At 33.4% G+C, this 14,763-nt stretch overlaps 1 protein-coding gene across 1 annotated transcript; it reads right to left on the bottom strand.

The window, feature by feature from the left end:
* Positions 1-9,643: 9,643 nt before the first annotated feature.
* Positions 9,644-14,380, bottom strand: LOC111386326 (serine carboxypeptidase-like 40). Its single transcript, XM_023010790.1, has 8 exons — positions 13,994-14,380; positions 12,814-12,921; positions 12,454-12,728; positions 11,271-11,531; positions 11,008-11,126; positions 10,646-10,738; positions 10,052-10,157; positions 9,644-9,921 (listed from the first exon to the last, which is right to left on the bottom strand). Exons 1-8 carry the CDS (start codon positions 14,367-14,369, stop codon positions 9,769-9,771), a joined length of 1,491 nt encoding a protein of 496 aa, XP_022866558.1. The 5' UTR covers positions 14,370-14,380; the 3' UTR covers positions 9,644-9,768.
* Positions 14,381-14,763: the final 383 nt, after the last annotated feature.

Here is a 14,763-nt window from a genome sequence, read left to right as displayed (position 1 = left end):
GTGATATAAAGATGATGTGTATATAATTCATGACTAGATTAAGTTTTTGATGTTTTGGCAATATTAATGTATGTTTTTGGTGTTTTTGACTTACATTATTATTGCTTCTTAATCTGGTTAATGACGTATGATCTATTTGTTGTTTTTATTTACTGTTTCCATTTCACATGCTTTTACACTTGGTATTTGAGTTTTTGATTTTCAGGAAATAGGTTCAACAAGAGATAGCTGCTTTGGTTGAATAGATAGGTTATTTGGAGTCATTTTTATTTATGTCCTTAACTGTCATATGTATTTTTGTCACAGAATGCCAAAAGGGGAGTTTGTTAAGAAAATGTGTAATTGGCAATCTGTGACCAAAGGACCTATTTGTCAAAATTGTAAAGTCAAGGACCAAATTGTAAAGGTCTAATAGTTTAAGGACTAAAGTTTCAATTTGGCAAAGTTCATAGCATAGGTCTAGGGTAAAGTGGGATGCTTTGAAGATGCAAACGGCGCGTTGATTTCGCTAGAGTTTTGCCCTGACCTCGCTCGAGCCTAAATTGCAGAACAGACGTCACTAGAGTTTCGCTGAGCTGTCGCTCGAGCGAAGGTGCGTCGCTCGAGTTTCGCCAGCACCTTGCTCGAGCGACGGTGTTATCTGGCCTTTAGTAATTTTAATGCCTCGCGAATTTTTAACGCTCCATATTACCAAATTCAACCTACTATATAAACAAAACGTCTGATTTTCATTAAAGACCTTTGGTAAACATTCAAACAGGAATTCCTCTCAACTTCCAAAGGATTAAGAACCTAATATTCATTCTTTTCATCTTTTAATTCTCATGGTTCTTTGAATAAAAACATCAACCCTCTCAAAACCAAAACACCCTTTCATATCTCCATATCAACTTCCAGAAGATCGTCAGTTTGAAGATCCGGGAAGGGAATTGTTTGAAGAGCTGAAGTGCTTGGTGATTCACGGGAGGTAGAAGATATTCAAGGCTGGGATTTTGGCGTAGATCTGCAAAATCCAGGATAGCTATGGTCGATACAGTAAGGAGGTCAGAGTATTGTTAGAATCAATAATGTCTGGCGTACTGTAAGTCAATATCTTCTATAGTGGATCTCTACTGGCTTGTGCTCGGAGTTTTTACCCAGTTGGGTTTTCTCCGTCAACATTTTGTGGCGTTTTTACTGGTTTTTGTTATTTACTTTTCAACCGGTAATTCAACTTAGGTAGATAAAGTATGTGAATGAATTTGGACAATGCATAATTTATGTGACTTGTTGCATAAGTTAATTAATTGCCTTAATTCCGCATAAACACCTATTCACCCCCCCCTCTAGGTGTTGGTTGGGTCGAACTATAGCTTTTTCATAGTTGTAAAAAGAGTTTAATCAACTATAAATAATAAATAATAAATTCTAAAAGATTTTTCAGCATAATGTTTATCTCATCATTAACATTTTGATCAAAGTGCTTCTTTCTATAGGTAATACATGAAATGTAGGTTTAACTTACGCTTGAGCAGTAATTTCTTTAAGATCAATCTTTTCAATTCAAATTTAGTTTCTCTATATGTTTTGAAAAATGAACTAAGTGATTTCAAGTTACTAATCGTGTATTTTAGAAATATGCACCCTCGAATATTTGAATAAATTGATTTCCTCTTCGCTTTAATTTCTTATTTTCTTCAATCCCCTTTCTTTTCTTATTCCTCTTATTTTTCATTGTCAAATGTTACATTCCCGCATCACCGTGTGTCTGAAGTGTTAGATAGGTTCTCCACTCAAATGCAATGTGTCTATTCCTTTTGGTAATTATTTTAAACTATCAAGTGAACAATGTCCAAAAAGAGAGAAGTTAGGATTGCTAATCTCCCTTGTGAGAAATGTTGTTCTGTGTGTATGTATATGATGATCTGTATCAGACCTGGTTTAGCTTTACTCGTAAGTGTTCTTAGTAGGTTATGAGTAAACTTGGAGAAGAACATTGGGAAGCTATGAAGTGGATTTTAAGATATCTTATGGGTCTGAAAGCCTGGGAATATTGTTCAAAGAAGTTATAAATTACTGATATCCCTTGTAAAAATTTTAGCTTTTGCCATAAGTGTGCTATGTACGTTGTGAGTAAACTTGGAGAAGAACATTTAGAAGCTGTAAAGTCACTTCTTGTCTGAAAACTTGGGAATAGTCCATAAAGTTGGTATAATCTTAAACAGATGTGGATTCAAATTTTTCTGGTGAACTATATAGATGTTCCTCCTCTACATATGTGTTTACTTCTTGCATCATTTACTAGTTGGAAGTCTCAATTGCAAAAGTTGGTAGCTCTTTCTTCAACAGAGGCTGAGTATATAGCATCGACTGATGCTATTAGAGAAGGTACATAATTGAAAAGATTATGAAACAAACATGGTTTTATAAATTCTGAAGTTATATTGTTCTCTAACAGTTGAAATGCCATATATGTGAGTACGAATCCAGTCTTTCATTATTGATCAAAACATATTAATGTGACCTTTCATTATATACGAGATGTAATAGAACGGAGGATCATCAAACCAAAAAAAGATTCCAAATCAATTCAATCTAGCAGACGTGAGGACTAAGGTCCTGTTGGGAAATTATCACACCGAGGTTTGGAGAAGAAGCCGAGAAATGAAAATTCAAGAAGATTAAAATAATGGAAAAAACCTAAATAAATATGAAGGCTCAAACACAACATTATATCACTGTCCTCAAACGATATTTGCCCCCTCTCGTATATAATTTTGGTGCTTAAAGGGTTTCGTGGCAAATGGTTTGTAGGAGTAATCAAGCCTTGTAAAGAATTAATACTTAAGCACTTGTATAAATTCTCCAAAACTTGAAGAACACAAAGGAAATATGAATATGGATGAAGAAAACTTTGATTTCTTCTTTGTGGAATGAATATATTGATCACAATGTTTTCAAGTGTTTTTCTTATTATTCTAATGATCACAAGCCACCGATTTATAGCTATGGAACATAGTTTCACGAAGTGGTGCCAAAAAGAAGTGAAAAGCCGCTAACAAACCAACCGAAAATCGCCGAAAAAACTGCCCAACGGCTAATTTGTTGTACCATGCGACTGCATGGTATAACTCCATGTGGTCGCATGGAGTTCTTCAAACTGGCCTTTCCAGTTTCGGGTTCGCATGGCCATATTGCTATGCGGTCGCATGGCATTCATCTCGGGCCTTCGATTTTTGGTTTTATGTTCCAATTTTGTTCATTCCATTCCACACACATGTTTATTGATTTTTAACAATATATTTTCAACAATCCCCCACTTGTTCAAAATTCAATAAACTCTCATATTCAAAGTATACAATACTGATGCATAAGGATTATATATCTTTTGATTTGAATCTAACTATAGTGTAATTCAAACAAAGTATAGTCGAAGTCAAAGGTAGCATGAAGCTTTGAACCAATTGTTCCATGTGACAATACCGATAAGAATACACACACGAGTATTACGTGTTCTCAAGTTTCTCATAACTCGCTTAGCGCTAATATGGCCTTGCACTTGTCATTTTCAACAAACTTTTAAGAGAGAAACTCCAACTCTCTATTGAGGCGGCACCACCTCGAAGTTCGTCTAGGTGAAGTTCTTTCAGTATCTTTGTTACTTTTAGAGGTACTTGTGTTTTAACACTAAACTTCATTAAGAGCTTAAAGCTCAACCCTCATTTCAGTAACAACCAGCATTATTTTAATTAGGTTAGGATTATCACGAATTTATATAATGCTGTAACCATCCACATATCGAATGACTTGTTAGTACCATTTGAACCCGTGGATTACCTTTTGAGTAATGACAGGTAGGGTTGTCGTCATTGGTGGACCTTTATAGTTTAAGAGTTTCAATCCCATCCTACTCAAAGTAGATACCACTAAAAAAATTTTATTTAGTGGTTTAAAGTATCCACTACGTCTTTATGGAAATTATTCCATCTTTGATAATTAAGTACGTCTAAGACTTATATGTTTAGACTTCCATTATATGTGACTTAGTATTCTTATCAAAATATAGCTAGCCAGTGATCGATTCATTTGATAGATACAATTCGTCACCATCAAGAAATCTTTTACGAAACCACATGCTTCTTACTCGCTTTATTTAAAGCTTTATAGATTTCAAATATAGTTGAAAGATTATTATTTAAATCATTACACTTATTCAATTAATTTTGTGGATTTTATTCGTGGGTATTCACTTCTCATCATTGACTCAATACAATGATTTTCAATAGCATGAATATTCTTTAAATATTCAAATTATTTTGCAAATGCCATAAACGGCTTTCACCTAATTTATCCACCTTAGACTTAGTGTATCCAACATTATAATTATATATAAGGGTTTTCCACATCTTCTCCTTCATAGATATATTTCTATGATAAAAATGTTAAGGGAATTTTAACTTTTATATTAAGTTACCCCTATAATTCCTTAATTAGGAATTCTTATGTAATATTGCCTTCACACGTTTTTGAACTTCTCTTCTAAATTCATAAGCATTAAAATTAACCCCCACAATTGGGATTATTTTAGAGTTTATCAACATGATAACCCCTACATTTGGGATTATACGTGAACTAGAGTTCATCAATATGTCAATCCCCACATATAGGATTTTACTTGAACATGGGGTTCATTAAACTCATTCATAGTTCAATTTACTTTGATAACATTCGTGAAAGTTTAAGCATATTCAGATAGTGGTCGTTAAGTCACAATGACTTTCAATCCAACTATCTTTAGTTTTGATCACACAATTTGATCAAGGTCATCTCATAGACCATTAATATTTTTTCAAGCATAAATCAACTCAATTGGTTCTACAATTGAAGTAAATTCAATCAATGAATAAGACTAAGCCTCTCAATTTCCAATTGTCAATTTATCACATTCATGACCTTCATAAGATAGCAGCATATCATATGTATTCACCTTATTCATATTCGGACAAAATCACATTTTGTCATACTCATATGCAATCTCACTTAATTGCATAGAATTAAATGAGGCTATCAACATTAATCCAAGTTATTGTGGGTTCAACAAAACATAAAATCAATCAAACAAATTAATCATGCCATTTTTAATTTTCTAGTAGAAGAAATGGTCATGAAAATTCACATACTTTCTTTCATAAAGTTCTAATACTTTAGAACTTTCCCTTATGCAACATATGCAATATCATGATGCATCATTAAGTAAGCAAGTACGATTAATATACTCAAATATTCTCAAGGAAGGAACACACATTTTCCTTCGTGCAAGTACATTTGTCAAGATCAAATAAGCACTTGCACATACCAACTAGGCCATTTTGACCAACAAGTTTATCCAATTTGTATGACCACGTACTGTGATCCCATCTTCATGAATCTGTTAATAGTGATTTTAATATGCCACACCCATTTCGCATACTCCCTATTGTAATAAGCCGGTGGTTGGGCAACTTCCTCCACTTTTTCATAAATGAATTAATTGTCTCTATGTGTAAATGAATTGTATCACACTTACATGCATTAATTCCATTTATGCAGAGACTTGTGCAAATATCCAATTGGCCAATGGAATATAGATAAACAAAACATTCAAAAGTCATCGGCCAAACAGTTATAAAATCAAAGGCAGTGAGGCACGCACTGGCAGCCATCCATTATCTATCAAATAAATAAATTATACAAGTCTTATATGCATTTTCTCCATTGGTGGCGAGAATAAACCAGAAAACAAATAGATGGATATAATATTGGAAATGCACCATTTCGATGCCTTGTGTATATGTTCAAAGATAAATCATCTTCTATTAATAATTGTAGCCACGTAAGATCGAAACATGAATCTATCATATTTAATACGCATGACTTTTCCAATGAAATGCTATTGATAGTTATATGCATATTATACAATCTTCCTTTAGTATATTTAGATATATAAATAGGAATCAATACGAGATTTAGTGCGTGACACTATCAATTTCTAACAAAATGTTTTATGCACTGCAAACAAACTTTCATCTATATGATTGTTGGGGAATTACGCCAATACTGTGTATACATTTTATTCTCAAGACATATACCAATTCCAGATTCGTAAGCAAAATTTTGGTCCGTTTTGTCCACGCAAATTATGCACACAGAATCATGGTCAATTATGGAAATACACACATAGGCAGGCATGGATATTTGGCCATTCAACAATATAACCATCATCTATCATTTAACAAATTAAATGAATTATATAGCACTTATCTTGAGATCTAGAGTTTCTCCTTTTTGCGGCAAGCCGGATTCAATCCTTTCTTTCCAAGCGTTCCAAATTTCTTTGGCAGAATTTGTCCCATCAACCAATCCAAAACAAGATCTTGATTTCATCAACTTGATTTACGCCATAGTGGTTCCATTTTCCATCGCAAAATTTCGTTTGAGATTGTTGGGAAATTATCACACCAGGGTTCGGAGAAGAAACCGAGAAATGGAAATTCAAGAAGATTAAAATAATGAAAAAAACCTAAATAAATATGAAGGCTCAAACACAACATTATATTGCTATCTTCAAACAATATTTGCCTCCTCTCGTATATAATTTTGGTGCTTAAAGAGTTTCACGGCAAATGGTTTGTAGGAGTAATCAAGCCTTGTAGAGAATAAATAGTTAAGCATTTGTATAAATTCTCCAAAACTTGAAGAACACAAAGGGAATATGAATATGGTTGAAGAAAAGTTTGATTTCTTCTTTGTGGAATGAATATATTGATTAAAATGTTTTCAAATGTTTTTCTTGTTATTCTAATGATTACAAGCCACCAATTTATAGCTATGGAACATAGCTTCATGAAGTGGTGCCAAATAGAAGTGAAAAGCCGCCAACAAACCAACCGAAAATCGTCGAAAAACTACCCAACAATTAATTCGTTGTACCAGGCGACCACATGGTATAACTCCATGTGGTCGCATGGAGTTCTTCAAACTGGCCTTTCCAGTTACAGGTTGTGGCCTATTACTATACGGTCGCATGACATTCATCTTGGGCCTCCGATTTTTGGTTTTATGTTCCAATTTTGTTCATTCCATTCCACACACATGTTTATTGATTTTGAACAACATATTTTTAATAGGTCCTCCTGGCCAGTAGGCAACTTCAGCGACTATTTAACGTTACTGAATTTGGGTTCTGGCTGATGTCCGTGCAGGTAAGTGAGAAAATGAAGATTTTGAAGGCGGAACATGTTGAGAAAGTGTAATGTGACTAATCCATTCCTTTTGTTAAAACGTGTTTGGGTGAAACCAAGTTAAAGGACAATGAGTTTAGTTGAAATAATAGCAGCTCTCATATTTCTCTCTAGAAACAATTTCTGAAGTATCTGGAATCTCTATCATCTTTTTCTTTTCTTTGAATAGTTTTTCAGATATTTGTTTCCTGTGATTCTTGGTGAATACTCTGTAATATTTAGAGGTTAGAAGGTTTCTCAGTTCACAACTTGATTTTAGGGGTCTCGATTTGGGGGTGTTGTGTTCTGTGTTGTGCCATCTTGTAAAACCTTTGCTGTGGAAGGTTACGCTATAGTGCTCTAGGTAAAGATGGCAGTTGATCAGAGTAGCTCGTCGGCTCTATTGCTCTGCTCGTCAAAACCAGGCTAGTGGCCCGCTCAGGCTCGTAAAATAACGAGTCCGAGCTCGAGTGGAGCTCGATCGCCCATTTGGGGAGCCAAACCGACTCTACTCGCCAAACAGGCAAGCGCTTGTTGGCGAATCCACTAACCGACCTCTTGGGCTCGCAAGAAACGAGTGAGGCTCGTGGCTCGTGTAGCTACAGTGACAAAAAACTTTATAGAGAAAGTGACCATTTTTTGTCACTGTACATAGTTCAATGACTGTTTGCAATGGTCACTACAAATGGTTATTAATCTAACGGTCACTGAGCTATGAATAGTGGCCAAAATGGCCACAAACTTTTTTTCCCAAGATTTTTTCTATAAATACCCATACATCACCGCCCATTTTCATCTTCACAGCAAATACATAATCTCTCTCAACTCTCAAATCTACATTTATTTTTCTACATTTATACAATAATTCTCTCTCAAGTCTACATTTATTTTTGCTACTTTTATACTTTAACTATTTTACATTTATACTTACGAGTTACTACATTTCGATTTCATCACAAACAAATGAGTCCACACTCATTTGTTGAAAGCTTGTTTGGTATGGGAAGAGGCAAATCGCCTGTGATGCCACAAAGTCAATTTCGAAATGAATTTTCTAGTTTAAATGGCGTACCCATACCTGAAGATATTCCAGATTTGGGTGCTCATGGAAGTAATAATCCAATTGATTTGGATGATGTAGACGTTCCCGAAGCGGAACATTAAGAAGAAGCTGAATTAAACATTCCCGATGTGAGGGAAAAGCGAAAGGGGAAAAAAAAGCAAAATGTTGGGATCACTTCAAGTTAATTTCAACCGAAAAAGTTGTCAATAGAGTCACCGAATCTAAAACAGTTTGTAAATACTGCCAACAAAGATTGATATGGCAAAAAGGAATTGGTACCACCCACCTTAATCGCCACTACAAAGCATGTGCGGCCAAACATGAATTTCTTCTAGCCGGTCAAATACAATTGTAATTTGACAGTTTAGGCGCTAGTTCTACGACTTCGTCCATGTCCATGTGGGTGTGTTCAGAGGATAAATATGCCGAACTTGCATATCATCAAGTAAATTATATTTAATTTAATCATATTAATCAAAATTTTCTAATTTTCTAATCGTAACTTTTAATTTTCTTTAAAAATTTTTATACCTTACAAGTTCTCCGCCTACTCAAAATTTACGTAGCTTGTCCCAAGCTTGAATAAGGAGAAGGGTTTATATTTTATTTTTATCTATTTAATAAAAAAGGGAAAATCAACGAGCTCATGAGCCAAGCCGCCCCTGAAGTGACGAGCCAAGCTCATGTGTTTAAGGGCCGAGCTGAACCCCTGAAGTTACGAGCCGAGCTCGTGTGTTTGAGGACCGAGCCAGCTCGGCTCAGCCCATTGCCACCGCTAGCTCTAAGTGATTTACCCGCCTTCAAGTTTGAATGCTCAACGTGGTAAGTAACCCTTTTCAATGGAACGTTCGGGCCAACAAACGAAAAAATCTTGGTGTTTTCTTTAATTTATATAAGTTATTTGATTATTTGAATCGGTAAAATCAGAAACATGGTCGAAATAAACAAATTGATACATTAACTGTGACTTTGCTATACAGTTTGGATACATTTGCATATAACTAAAGAAAATAAAGGTGAAAAATTAATTTCAACCAAACGATAATTGTGCTAATATCTCATTTGACTAAGCCTATGTTGGTTGTAATTTAATTTTAATTATATATTTTATAGGATCCACAACTTCTCAACTACACATTTCTTCAACGTTTATCAAAATCAACTAAAGATCTGATTTTATCTACAAAATAGGGGTTAAATTCGTTCACAATTGTGTCAAGTCTATCATTGGAAACGTACCATGTAAAGTAATAATCATCATGTTAATCAAACCAAAACTAATTAGTGCAACATTAAATATTTACCGCATAGGACATTATTTTGGTTGAAAGAATTAAACAGATGGAGCCAAAGTTTTCACTACATATTTCGTTGAACAATCATGGATTTCATTATTTTGGTTGAAAGAATTGAACAGATGGAGCCAAAGTTTTCATTACATATTGCATTGAACAATCATGGATTTCATTATTGTCTAGAAGAATTGAGGTCAGTTCCACCAAGGAAGTGCTTAATCAGCGAAAGAGCTCTAGCAGGTTGGTAACTGGGGACTTGATGCCCTGCCCCTCGAATTGTGGCAAATGTTATGTTTCCTTTATAAACTTGTGTATACCCACCAACCTGAAAATCAAATTCATATTCTTAAGAAATTTTTATGAATAATTTTTTTTATTTGTTTCATTTTATTGTTATGACTAGTAGAAGATCATATTTGTTGGGTTGAATTGATGTTAAGTGTTAATTTACTTACCTCTCCACTTAGGAACCAAGGACGCCACATAGTTGTTTCTTCAAGTTTCATCTTATTAATGGAATACTTCGTTGAAGTTACTGGTACTCTTCCATCCGTATCACCACTGCATTAGATATCAATAAAGATCTAATCAATTGAAACATGTCTTCCATACACACAAAACATGTGTTGTTGGTTCGCGAAACCATATTCCCAATAGAAAATTGTCCACCAACCTTTGAAATGAACTAATTGGTCTTCAATATACTTTTATAGTCACAAACACAATCCTAAAATACAGAAACCATCCAAATCCTAGTTAAAATTATCAAGTTGCCCTTATATAAACATGTCTAACTCCAATTTTTTAGGCACCAATCCAAATCGAAAAGCAAAATCTAACTTCCTAAAGTTGGACATGCTAGAACCATGTGACAATTTAACGGAGTTTTTTACAGTATCCATCATTAGGGACTCATCATACAGCTATGGTGAAAGTTGGAGATTGATTCTAATTTTCTTTATTTTATGGTATGAAATTCTAAAATGGCAGAAAATTTAATTTTCACAGTCAGTAGAAGATGAAGACCACGAGTTAGGGGATGAAATTACCTAAATATCCACACTCGAAGTCTATTAGCCATGAACTCTCTTAGTAGAGGAAGAATTGTCGATGGACTATCTCCCCAATCCTTTATGACATCACTGCATTTTAATCAGATGAGATAACTTCAGCTATAGTGTGTGAAAATATTATAACCAGAAGAATCAAAATTGAATTATCCAATATCAAATGCAGTTATTATAAATCATGAACAAGTGACAACAATTTGGGATGTACATATGATTTACTCAAGTAATGTTACTAGAAATCTGTTATTTAGTACATGTTAAAACCTAGAAAATCTTTAATTTTATCAAAATAAAAGATAGATTCGAGCAAAACTGATGAAATCAGAGTGAATAATAGCTACCTGCATGGTTCCCAATCATGATCTAATTTGGTAACATTGGCATGGAGTGCCTCTTGAACATCAGGCCGATTCATGTAAGCATACACATAATATTCACTGCATGGATCCATATTTTCAATCTGCATTCAAATTTATGAATAACGAACCATACTTCATAAATTTCAAAATATTTTTCTTTTCATATGTGACGTGTGACAAAATTAAATTATCTTGTCTAGTGACCAATCTAGCATATAAGAAATTAATTTAATAGTAATAATTACCGAAGCCTTTTTGGGCTTGTCAGTAAGACTGGTATTAGAGCACAAGGGAGCATAGATATTGTAGATGTCGATACTATTTACATTTCTCTTTGCTTCAGTAGTTGCATCAGTGCATTCATCAGAATCTTCAGAGGAATCGGCGGTGAAATTGCAGTATTTTTGGATTTTATTCCAAGTCCCATCGGATATTAATGCATGGCTTGCAAAATAATCATACATCCCTCTCCTATCTGTCTCGTCATTGATTACAGCATTTCCAATCTGCATTATAAAAAAATTAAAATAAAATAAATAATGGAAAGACAACTTATATATGAATATAAATCTAATGAAGTAATGTAAAAAAAAATTGTTCCTTCGTTAAAAGTTTGAACTTTATATAATTAAGTCTCGTTATTACTCATTCATTAAACTTGTGTACGTATTGAATTTTTTTGTGAAAAAAAACTAACCCAAACTTTTTGACTTGGAAAGATTCCCACAACTTCTTTGTATGGGAAAATGAAAATAACAAAACAAAGACTTTGCTCCACACAAAGTGGAAATTTAGATGGGGGCCTTGTTGGATTTAGCAGCCAAAATTGACCTGGCAACAATCATAGGTGCGAAGGAGCTTTAGAGTCCCTAGATAACATAATCAAAATAGTATCATTTTTAATGGTTTCGAATTCTTAGATAAAGTGATTCATATAAAAATTATGAATTCGAGTCTTGTAGTTACTCAGTATGAAAAATTAGGCACATATTAAGATTTAGTGGAAAAAAATATTGACTCAAAAATAAGGATTTAGATTAAGTAAATAAATTTATTTCTTTTTTAATAATTTATACATTTACATTATAGAGTTAACATCAGACAAATTTATTTTATTTTAAGGCAGAAAATGGTCGAAGAAAATTTTGCACATAAGGTGTCCTTTCTGTACCAAACCAAGAAGATTCAACATGATTTGGACGCTATTGTCAAATTGCTAAGAAATCCTTGAACATGCCTTTATTTCGAGCATGTGAGGAGAGGGGCCACTAGAATAATTCAAACGTTAAGGTCTTACTGATGAAATGAGTTGTCTACAGACTTGTTCTAATACTACAAAGCTTAAATCATTTTTCCATGTCCAAGCAAGAACGAAATCAATCATTCATCAAGGGCTAAAATATTCTAATGAGAGAGAGAGAGACTTACAATTATTCCTTTGAGATTAATAACGTTCTTGTTGACCTTCTTGTTATTGTAAAGAATGGTATGAGCCAATTGAGGCACGTAATGACCAGCATAGCTCTCTCCAGAAATGTAAAAATCCCTGTTTTTGTACTCGGGAAATCTCTCTAGCCAATTCAGTAAGAAAATATAATTATCATTGGCTGTTATTCGATCTCCACTCTTCTCATAATCTGACGTCGTGTTTGAATATGAGAACCCAACCCCGGCAGGAGACTCCAAAAATAACAAATTTGCTGCTGAGAAATTAAAAAGGAAATAGTTAGATAATTACAAATTGATTCTATTAAGTTTTGATGGAAAAATGTCGTTAAGTCGAGACACCATAGTTCCATGCATATTTATTTTTGAACAAGGTTTTGCCGTCGCTTTTAACACGGAATGGTCCTAGCTCTTGCATTGCTCCATAGGCAAGAGAAGAACAACCAGGGCCTGTTAAACAAAATAATCAAATCAAAAATTGATAATGAGTAAGTGCTATTTAATAATATTCCCATCATAAGAAAATTATAGAAGGAAAGTAATTTAATCATCCATTGACAAATTCATAAATTATTTATAAAGAAACAACACTAAGAAGAATAGAAGTGGATTTCAGGAAATTATTAGTACATTGAAATTAGTATAAACTTTGACTAAAATTTTCTAATATAGTAATATTTTTATTGGTTAAAGTTGAAAATAAAAAATTTATTTATTTTGTAAATAATGTGAAAACTTTTGAAAATTTTAACTTTTTACAAAAGAAAATACATGGAATAATCAAAAGAATTTACTTAGGTCAAGTTTCAACCCTTTTTTGGGTGAGAATTGAAATAATATATTGATGAAGAATATGTAGTTAAAAAATAAAGATTAATGTTGGATTTGTATGTAATATTATTTTATTAAAAAATATGTATTTCAAATGAAGAAAGGGAAAAAAAAATTTGAAAAAAAAAAGAAAAAAGAAAAAAAAGAAGGGAATCTATGGCTTACTTGTAGAAAGTTAGTCATGTGCTTAATTAATGCCTAGAAAAAATGAGTCATGTGCTTAATTAATGCCTAGGAAAATGAGTCAAGTCTTTGTTCTTATCTTGCTTATTACTTAAAATAAAAAAAAAAAATATAAAGAAAAACAATATATATCCATGCGAAACAACTTTTTAACAAAGAATTAACTGATAACTCCCTAAAATTTGGAATAGCACTAATAATTTAACTCAATCAATTTCTTTAATACATAAAAAATGGAAAAAAAAAACTTTAAATACTTTGTAATTAGACAGGTTTATAAGGAACAATATTAAAGAAGCAAAATAAATAAATAAATAAACTTCTGTTCATACTGTGTACAATATCTAATTCCCGTTTCAAGATCTTAGAGAAACGGTGTTTTTAATATAATGTGTTCATGTGATATATGTATTTGTGTGTGCGCATGTTTTGTGAGAGAGAAACCACCAAATAATTGACACGAAATCGGCTAAAAAAAAAAAAAGAAGAAAAACTACAAAGTCCATACCTCCATTGAGCCAAAGAAGAAGAGGCAGAGATTCTTTAGAGTGCTGAGCCTCTGCAAAATAATAATAAAATGCTCTGCCAGCCTTTTGATTCACTGTAACATATCCACCGTACTGTTTGAATCGAACGGGTGGCTGTCCTGGCAATTTCTCAATCCTATCCCTTTCTTTCATCTCATTCTGAGGATTGACTTCTGTGCCAAGAAAATTATGACTTGCAATGAAATGACTTTTGTCGATGGTCGAATTGCTCCTTAGCTTGGCCTCATAAAGATGGGAAAGAGCTTCGATTTGATTTTTTCCGAAGCTCAGTGCAGTAAAATACGATGAAAAGAAAGTAATGAAAAGGAGAAGCTTCTCCATTGTATTTGGTTTCATTTCTGTTGAGAATACATACATATATATACATACATACATATATGTATGTGTGTGTGTATAAATACACCTACCTACCTACCTACTTACATGTGTGTGTAGTTAAAAAATAATGCTGTCATCATACCTTAGAATGCCTTATAATGATTGCTAAAATTAAATTTTGCAAATTAAATACTTTTTGGACAAAATGCACCTTCCTATTCCTATTTGATGAAGTTCTTTGTTTACTATTGGACGCAAAATATTATCCATTATTTTCCAAATTATTTCTTTAGTATATTGATTCTATAATAGGGATGGCAACATGACGAGTTCGATTTGCCCCGTCCCCTGCCCCGTTGATCATTTTCCTTCCCTATACTCACACCGTTGACCATTTCAGGCAAGACGGGGT

This window comes from Olea europaea, chromosome 3 (assembly GCF_002742605.1).
Source record: "Olea europaea var. sylvestris chromosome 3, O_europaea_v1, whole genome shotgun sequence".
NCBI classification, from domain to species: Eukaryota; Viridiplantae; Streptophyta; class Magnoliopsida; order Lamiales; family Oleaceae; genus Olea; species Olea europaea.
Note: the sequence above shows the minus strand (reverse complement) of the source record. Positions and strands in the feature narration are given on the sequence as shown.